The 9,215-nt window shown below is 32.6% G+C and overlaps 1 protein-coding gene across 1 annotated transcript; it reads left to right on the forward strand.

Moving 5' to 3' along the window:
• The first annotated feature begins 3,147 nt into the window (after positions 1 to 3,147).
• Positions 3,148 to 8,764, forward strand: LOC109211702 (zinc-regulated protein 8-like). Its single transcript, XM_019375266.1, has 3 exons — positions 3,148 to 4,175; positions 5,904 to 6,099; positions 7,983 to 8,764. The coding sequence occupies exons 1-3, from the start codon at positions 3,417 to 3,419 to the stop codon at positions 8,486 to 8,488; spliced, it is 1,461 nt and encodes a 486-aa protein (XP_019230811.1). The 5' UTR covers positions 3,148 to 3,416; the 3' UTR covers positions 8,489 to 8,764.
• The last annotated feature ends 451 nt before the right edge of the window (positions 8,765 to 9,215 follow it).

Raw genomic sequence — 9,215 nt, forward strand, 5'->3', positions numbered from 1 at the left:
TGATCTCTAGGTGGATACTATGGTTTTGATTCTCGAAATCCCCACAGACGACGCCAAATTGTTTGGGTCAAAAGTTAACGATATACTTTGTAAGCTAAAAAACAATCAAAAGTAGGAAAAGGGGTAAATCGTAATCAAATATAATAATCCTAGAGATGCAAAGATGATAATATTATTGTAGATCTAGTATTGCAAAGTGATAATATGAACTCAATAAGATATGTTCGTTTGAAGTAGAGATAGAGAGAGAAAGCCAGAAAATGAGAGAGTTGTATTAGATCAGATGCCCCTTTTACAATGTGAGGGTCTCCTTTATATAATAAGAGACCCTCCTCGAAAGAATCAAAAAGTTACAAAGACAGGTAACGTCTCCCTAATGAAGACACTGAGTCCTAAACGATGTCGCTTTTGTCCCCACGGCCGAGTCGTACCCGCTACGTCAGTCGGCGTACACTCACTGGGCGTACCCACTGGCGTAGAGATGCCGAGGGTCAAATTTGACCCTATACATTAGTTTTGGAAACATAGAACTATGTTTGAAAGATACTTATTTGGTTACTTATTATATGTTAACTTTAAAAACAAAATATTTGTATAAAAATAACTATTGAAGTCTACGTATTAACCTAACAAAAACTAAAAATNAAAAAGTAAATTATTCTTTCACCAATAATTTATGTTAAAATGTTATATAAAGATTTAAGATTCTATCTAATATTTAGAATTTTAGGTTTAACTATTTAAATTTTAGTATAATTTTAATAGAATGTGATTTAAGAATCATTATCTGCATTAAAGTTTTTGAAAAACGAGTATAATCTATCTACGATGTTTATTATCTATACTATTGTAAAAGTATAAAATTCTAACATGAATGTTGATCAACTTTTTTCACTCTTCCTAAGTGCTTTTTATGTTGGATAAATTATAGATATAATTAATAATTTATATTTTTTGCAGTACAAACATTAGAATTTTGAGGACTTTTATAGGGCAAAGCTTCTTCCTTTATTGAGTTAGTTGAATAGGATTGTCAAATCATCATTTTCATGATTTATATTTTTTTTTGGTTTACTTTTCTTATGTAAATCGAACACTAATTATAAAATAATATTAATGTAAAAAATTATACTTTATGAGATGAAATACACGCGCAACGCGCGTACTCGAAGACTAGTACATACAAAAAAGCTTACCATGTATTTTCCGGAGATGAAATATCAATTGACAACCCTTATCTAAGCTAGTGTTTGGCCATAAGTTTTTCAATTTGTTTTGAAAAACTAATTTGGGTAAAGTTTGGTTTAAAGATAAAAATATATTTCGACATACGTTTTTAAAATATATTTTCCAAATTTATTTTGGAAAAATATATATATATATATATATATATATATATATATATATATATATATTTGTAAAGATTTTGGTCCAAAACTAGCTCAATAACTGATTTTGAGATTTGAAATTTTGCCAAAATATTAAGGCCCCGTTTGGCCATGAGTTTTGCCAAAATAAATTTGGGATTTATTTTCAAAACTCATGTTTGGCCATAAATTTTGCCCATATTTTGGCCAAATCCCAAATCTCAAATCTCAAATACCAAAATCAGCTATTGAATTAATTTTGGGCCAAAATCCTAAAATTTGGGAATTATATACATGTTTTTTCAAAATAAAGTTAAAAAATATGTTTTGAAAATGTATGTCCAAACACATTTTCATTTTTACACCAAATTTCACCCAAATCAAATTTTTCAAAATAAATTTGGGATGTATAACCAAACGCTAGCTAAGAAAATCTACGATCAAACGGCTCCTGAAGTGCTGTAAGCAAAATTTTGCAATAACTGTGGTAACTTTATAGAAAAGACAAACAACTAAAAGCAATGCTGGTCAAATGAAAGCAAAGGTGTGAAAAGGTACGTGGAAAAGTGTGATTGGTCCAAAAGAGCGCTCTTCTCGGGTATTCTGTGACTGCCTCTGCCTTCCTTACCGCTTGCCAGCTCTCTCCTGCCTTTCCTTTATCTTCCTTTTCCTTCCAATCCATTTTTTTTTATACTATTATAGTAGGTTAATTATTAGCTTATGAAATTATCAATTAAGACTTATCATAAGAAATTGATTTGTAATTACTTTACAAATAATTTAATTGTGTAAATATATTTTATCTAGTGTTTCATAAAACTTAAAAAAAGTTGTGTGGCTCTTTTGCTTAGGCACCTCATCTTTCAAGCAGAGGTCGTGTGTTCGAAGCTTGAAAACGTCAGCAACGTCAAAATTATCTCTGTGTAACTTATATGTTACGAATTCGAGCAATGAAAGTAACCACTAATATTTATGTTAGCATAATCTGTCTACATCACACCGAGTTATCTTTTTGACTTAAAATTTAAACTCATATTGTTCTTATTATGGATTTACCCTGTGTAATTACACTTACTAACTAAGATAAACTATTTCTTCACCTTTATTATGTCCAAAAATTTGCAATATAATCTTCACCTTTATATATCTCATTCCGAACCACCCCACCTACACCCTATGTGTCTACACCATCTATAGGAATTTAGATATACACAATTATGTATGTAAAGCTCAAGAGAGACACACATAGAACTCCACAATCCACGTCCGAGACCATTTAGGGGTCGTTCCGGGGAAAACAAGTTATCCCAAGATTAATTATTCTGAAATTGGTTATCCCACTCGTCCATAAGAATAAAAATAATATTATAATTCCTGAATACCTAATGCCGCAATTAGTTATACCGTAATTTTATCTCAACCAAACGTAAAATAAATTCATATAAAATTTAATCTCGAAATTAATTATCTCTTGTCCCTAATACGAAACGAAGTGTGGCGCCATCCTTCTTAAGTTATTTAGCCTCCTGTTCCATCTGGACAAAGCTTGCCTGCTTGGTCGTGGTACTATTACTACAAACCCCACAGTCCTACACATCTACTCTTTCAACCCTATATTACCATATTATTATACTTTTTTACAATACCAATTTTCTCATGTTTTTATACACTATATGTAATTATTTATTTATCATCCACCTTGCCTCGATCTTATAAAACTCCAGATTTGAATCAGAAACTCTCCTCATTCTTTCCCAAACACCCCTACCCCCACCCCCTACCTCACCACCCCATCACCCCACCACCCCTACCCTACCTCTCTTTTCTCGAGTCTCTAACTATATGTACACAACTTCCCCACTTCTCAATCTTCCACTTTTCAAAACCACATAACAAATCCCACTCCCCCAACTCCATAATCTCTTTGGCTATATATTAAAAGTTGAAATCTCTTCAACTACTCAAACCCCTTTTCAAAATCTCAACTTTTTTTTTCATTTTCAACATATATATCACTGATTAGGAATTGATTTTTTTTTTTCTCTCGTAATGGCACAGAAGCATTTGCATGAGCTTTTGAAAGAAGATCAAGAACCATTTCAACTTAAAAATTACATTGCTGATAGACGTTGTCAACTCAAAAGAGAAACTTCATTACAAACATACAAAAAACCAAGAACCAAAATTATTACAGAAACAACCTCAACTTCAACTTCAACTTCTACATTATGTAAACATGCTTGTTTTTTCTCTTTTCAAGATTCTCCTGATGTTAGAAAATCACCTCTCAACAATTTCCCATCACCTATAACAAATTGCAAAAATAGCCCAAAAAGAAAAGTCTTTCTTCATATCCCTACTACAACTTCTTCTTTACTTCTTGAAGCTGCAATTAGGATCCAAAAACAACAAAATTCCAAGCCCAAAGCACAAATTAACAAAGTGGGGTTTGGTTTATTTGGGTCAATTTTGAAGAAACTCAAGAACAGGAGCAGAAACAAGAAGAGAGAAATCAAGAATGAGGAGGAAATTGGTGTACAAGTGAAAAGTGGCTATTTTTGTAATAATAGTAGGCTAAGTAGTGCTGGTTGGTCAGAAAGTAATGAAGAAAAATCAATGGATTTTGAGACTTCAAGTAGTTGTAGGTCTGATAATGAGGAGGAAATTGAGGAGGTTGAATGTGAAAATAAATATTGTTCAAGTCCTATAAGTCCTTTTAGATTTTCTCTTCAGAAATGTCCGTCCACCGGTCGCCGGACGCCGGAGTTCTCATCGCCGGCAGCATCTCCGACTCGTCACAAGAAAGAGGTTTGTCATTTGTCTTTCTATTTTGTCACTTACTATAGGTAAATTTTTGGACAAAATAAAAAGTTGGTCATTCCACCGAATCTAATTGCATTTTCTAGCCAAATAATGTATAAAATATGTATATTTTTTTGTGTATAATACACATATGTATAACTTTTTTTATATATTATTCGTTAATATTTTTTCAGAGCGTGTAAAAATATATATTTACTCAAATTTTTGTTATAAACATTAGCACGTCACTCTCTAAAAATGATAATTAATTGACTAAATTATACTGATAGTAAAAAAAATCCCTCTATCCTTACGAAGTAGAGGTAAGATATGTGGACACTTTACCCTCTCCAAATCTTATTTTTTGAGATTTTACTGAATTTGTGGTTGTATACTGATAGTAATTTTTTTTTTTTTAATCATTTCATTTCGATATAAGGAACTTTTAATAAAAATTTACATGTCATATATAGGAGTTAAGAAAAAAAATTGTTAAACAATATACATTGTGAGTTTGTGTATGTTAAATGTATGTTTAAATATATCATAATTTATAATAATAAAAAATAAGTTATGTTATGTATACTAGGTGTACGTAATTTTTTCACCATCAGTATATTTTCACTTGACCTATTTTAGCAAGTTATTTATCTTATTTTTAATATTATAAATTTCACATTTAAGGTCAATTTACTTCTGGATATATTTTAGCTGACTTCAACGTGTTATATAACTTAAACACGTAAAAATTATGTTATTTCAGTAAAAAATTCTTAGCCAGCATAAATAGAATGAGTCAACTCGTGGTGACTCAAATAACTAAGTTTGACCTGGTTTTTACCTGTCGGCAAAAGGATCTCGTTGGTCTGATTCTGTGGCCGGAATGTCGACGTTAAATGACAAAATTACCCATCAAAATTTTGGCGTTTTAATAATCAAACAATATTTTATGGGAGAAATTTGTCATTTACCTAAATGGCTGGAGATTTCTATTTGTTTGATAATTGTACCTTTTTTATCACGCTTCTGCCACCAAAATCTTTTTTTAATTGACCTTGTCTAAATAAAACAAGATGACACTATTATCCACAGGACGACAAACCACAATTTTTTTCTTTTTCTCATTTGGCCCCGAATTTATAATATTCTTTTTGGTCGTTTGGTTGGAAAATAAGTTATCCCATAATTAATTATTTTGAGATTAGTTATTCTGGGATTAATTATTTCACTCTTTCATAGGGATAAAAAATACTACTACGATTTTATCCCAACTAAACATGGAATAAACTCATCTCAAATTTAGTTTCGGGATTAATTATTCGTTATCCCTCGTACCAAATGAGGCCTTAAGATCTTACATGAGAGGCCAGACCGGGATTTAAAGTTTATGGGTTTTGAATTTGGTATTGAATTCATAAGTCGTTTTAGTTACTGGGTTCGTTAATTTTAATAAGTATGTAAATAATAATACAGAGTTTAAGTAAAATCTACTAAATTCATCCGAACACGTAACAATATTGTATGTCCGTCCCGGCTCTACACCACACTTTTCCATATTATAATTGACAAATATGAAACTTAATGGAATAAATGTCAGTAGTCAACTTCATATAATTCATGACCTAATGATAGAACATTCTGTCAAATAAGTAAAGCACTACATTTTGTTTAAATTATGTAGCTCATTATTTGTTTGTATTTAATAATTGGATTTCTTGGTTTTCTTTTGTTTAGGACAAAGAAAATTATGAAGCAATAGGTTTGGCTAATATTGAACAAGAAGATGAGGAGAAAGAACAATGCAGCCCGGTTTCTGTGTTGGATCCTCCGTTTGATGATGATGGACATGAAGGCGAATACGAAGGCGAGGACGACGACGACGAGGAAGACGATGATTGTGATATTGAATGCAACTATGCACTCGTACAAAGTACGTAAATCATATTTTCTCGCAATTATGTTGAATACTAATGTGCGATAATTTATTTAAATTTTTTAGCTTTTCTCCGGTTTAAAAGAATTAGTATATTATATACAGCAGACCCTCTATACCAACATCCTTATACAACAACCATTTGCTATAAAAGCTAAATTTTTCCGGAACGGAGTTTTATGTTATGTTATAATATGTATCCTGTATAACGACACTTCACTATAAAAACCAAAAACTTTTGGAACAAATGAGCTGTTATAGAGAGGTTTGACTGTATTAAACTGTATCAATATTTATTGAATGCAATAATTAAGTAGTTAGTAATATATCATTAGTTGTGAAGTCATATTCAACAATTATGGAAATGCTGATTTCTTTATAGAGATGTTTGGTTGGATATACTATAATTGTAAGGTCATGACCAATTTTGATAATGCTGATTTTGATATAAGAATTATTTCATGTGGGATCCATAAGAAAGTTTCAATCTTTGATAAAAAGTTTTGTACGTTTGTGTTTTGTACATTACATGACATATTACCTTGGTTTGATGGTAAGTCTTATACATCTTGTCTATATACAAATTCATTCCCTAATATTATTCATTGATAAACGAGCTTAAGTTTTATGTACTGAAAATGTAAAATATTATGTAATCAAATCGAGTGTAAGGTAGTTACGGATAAACTATGAGAAATATTAATTGGTAGCTTGGTAAAAATACAAACGGGGGTCTCAAAACAATGGTAAAGTTGTCTCCTTGTGACCTATAAGTCACGAGTGCGGCTGCTGATTTTTGCATTACGTTAGGCTATTTACATCATATCCTTTGGGGTACAGCTCTTTTCCGGGCCCCGCATGAATGCGAGATGCTTTTGTGCTCGGGCTGTCCTTTTGCCCTTGGTAAAAGTGACAATTAACCGGCTGTATGAGGTTAAACTACACTGATAGTAATAAATTTTACGCTATTAGAGCAAATAATTTAAATCTTTTATTAATTGCATGATGACCCACATTTAGTGCAGGTGGGGTTGTTTTTCACATAATTGATATGCTTGTCCTCTTCAATTTATTGAACTTTGAGAAGAAACTCTCAAACTTCTTGAATTTCAAAAACATTTTCTATTTTGGGGTTCTGCCCTTTCCAGTATTTTCTTCAGACTGTCATGATTCAGGGGCCTGATTACATGATAAAGGGTACTTTTAGTAGGGTCTAGCATTTTCTCTGTACCATTTGTTCATAGTTGAAAATTACATTAACAAGTATAAGATCCCTTTTCTACTCCTTTTTGTACAGTAACAATAAATACAATCAAAAGGGAACAGAGATGTCTAAAAATTACAGTGGAGTAAAAGTTTCTATTTTCATTTTTACTATGTTTGGTTGTCAGTTTTCACTGTTCTTGAGCCGAGGGTCTATGGGAAACAGTCTCTCTTCTTTCATAAGGTGGGGGTAATGTTTGCGTACACACTACACTCAGACCCGACGTGTGAGATTGCACTGGGTTTGTTGTTGTTGTACTATGTTTGGTTGTCAGAAGGGGAGCTATGGCATAACTGGTAAAGTTGTTGCCATGTGACCAGGAGGTCAAGGGTTCGAGCCACGGAAACAACCTCTTGCAGAAATGCAGGGTAAGGCTGCGTACAATGGACCCTTGTGGTTCGGCCCTTCCCTGGACCTCGCGCATAGGTGGAGCTTAGTGCACTGGACTGCCCTTTACTATGTTTTGTTGCTCGTTATATTAATTGAATACAACAGTAAGTACGCCCGCTCGTTGTATTAATTGAATACAGCAACAATTACGCCTTAATTCCAAACAAGTTTGAGTCGGCTACTCGTTGAGTCATAACTTATTTTGATTTTCATGTATTGTTAACAGGAGCACAGCAGCAGCTTCTCTATAAGCTTCGTAGGTTCGAGAAACTAGCAGAGTTGGATCCTATTGAACTCGAGAAACTAATGCTCGACGAAGAAGAAGAAGAAGAAGGCAACGACGATTTTGAAGAGGAAGACGAATATCAAGACGATTATGAAGATTCATTATCATCATACAAAGACAGGGATTTCGATACGTTTGCAAGTGAAGTAACAATCCCTTTTGACATTAAAAGGCTAGTGTCCGACCTGCTTTCCGAGGAGAAGACCGAAACTAACAGCTCGAACAATACGGAAGTAGTCTTCGGAAGAGTATGTAGAAGGTTAGATTCATGGCAATATGTGAGATCAGACACCATTAATATGATGGTTGAATCGGATTTTCAAACCGAGTTTGATGACTGGAAAAAGTTTCAAGAACAATGGGAAGAAACAGCAATGGAAGTTGAGCTCTCAATATTTAGGTTATTAGTAGAAGAATTAGCAGAGGAATTAGTAGTTTTGGCCTAATACACAGAGAGATCTTCTCTGTTCTTTATTCTACTTTAGTCTAACTTTGTACTAAGACTTAGGTTAGTTTTGTAATGCAAACCAAAGTGTTCTTTGGGATAAGACAATAGTATTAGTAGTAGTTTTTAGTATAAGTACTTATCATGTATATGTGAGGGTAAGGTAAATTCTATCCTATTTCATGAGATTTAAAAATTACAGCCCTCAGTTTTTCTTAATAGAGGAAATAATCTTGTATCAAGCCTTTGCTTTTTACATGAACTATTCATTATAATAGCTCCATTGAAATAGGTAGGAACACAAGATACTTTTTTGATTTGAATGTTTGTTGAATTTCTATGCATCATTTTTTGGTATCTATAATTCAATCTAAAGGCATTTACTCAAGGCTTGGTAGGTAGAGTTTTGTAATTTTTATGTTAGTTAGAGATAATAGGTAATTGGTGGAATAATCGAGATACACAAAAATTATATTTTGCCAAAGCCTTGGTAGTAAGAGTTATGCGATAATTATGTTAGTGGAACATAATAGATAATCGGTGTTTGTAATATACACAGGCTGCACTGACCAAAGATTTGATAGGTAGAGTTGTATATGCGATACTTGTGTTGGTGAAACGTAACAGATAATCGATGGGATAACTGAATTATGGGCACACTAATTGGGCGGAATGTAATAATTTGTGGAATAGTCGAAGTACTCTCAAGCTGGTTTGTATACTATGGT

Source organism: Nicotiana attenuata, unplaced genomic scaffold (assembly GCF_001879085.1).
Source record: "Nicotiana attenuata strain UT unplaced genomic scaffold, NIATTr2, whole genome shotgun sequence".
Lineage (NCBI taxonomy): Eukaryota > Viridiplantae > Streptophyta > Magnoliopsida > Solanales > Solanaceae > Nicotiana > Nicotiana attenuata.

What these genes read in the sequence shown, in the direction of transcription:
- LOC109211702 (XM_019375266.1), top strand. Translation starts at nt 3,417, where the DNA reads ATGGCACAGAAGCATTTGCATGAGCTTTTGAAAGAAGATCAAGAACCA. An exon ending in CGACTCGTCACAAGAAAGAG is followed by an intron (nt 4,176 to 5,903) that starts GTTTGTCATTTG and finishes TCTTTTGTTTAG; the next exon opens with GACAAAGAAAATTATGAAGC. An exon ending in CAACTATGCACTCGTACAAA is followed by an intron (nt 6,100 to 7,982) that starts GTACGTAAATCA and finishes TATTGTTAACAG; the next exon opens with GAGCACAGCAGCAGCTTCTC.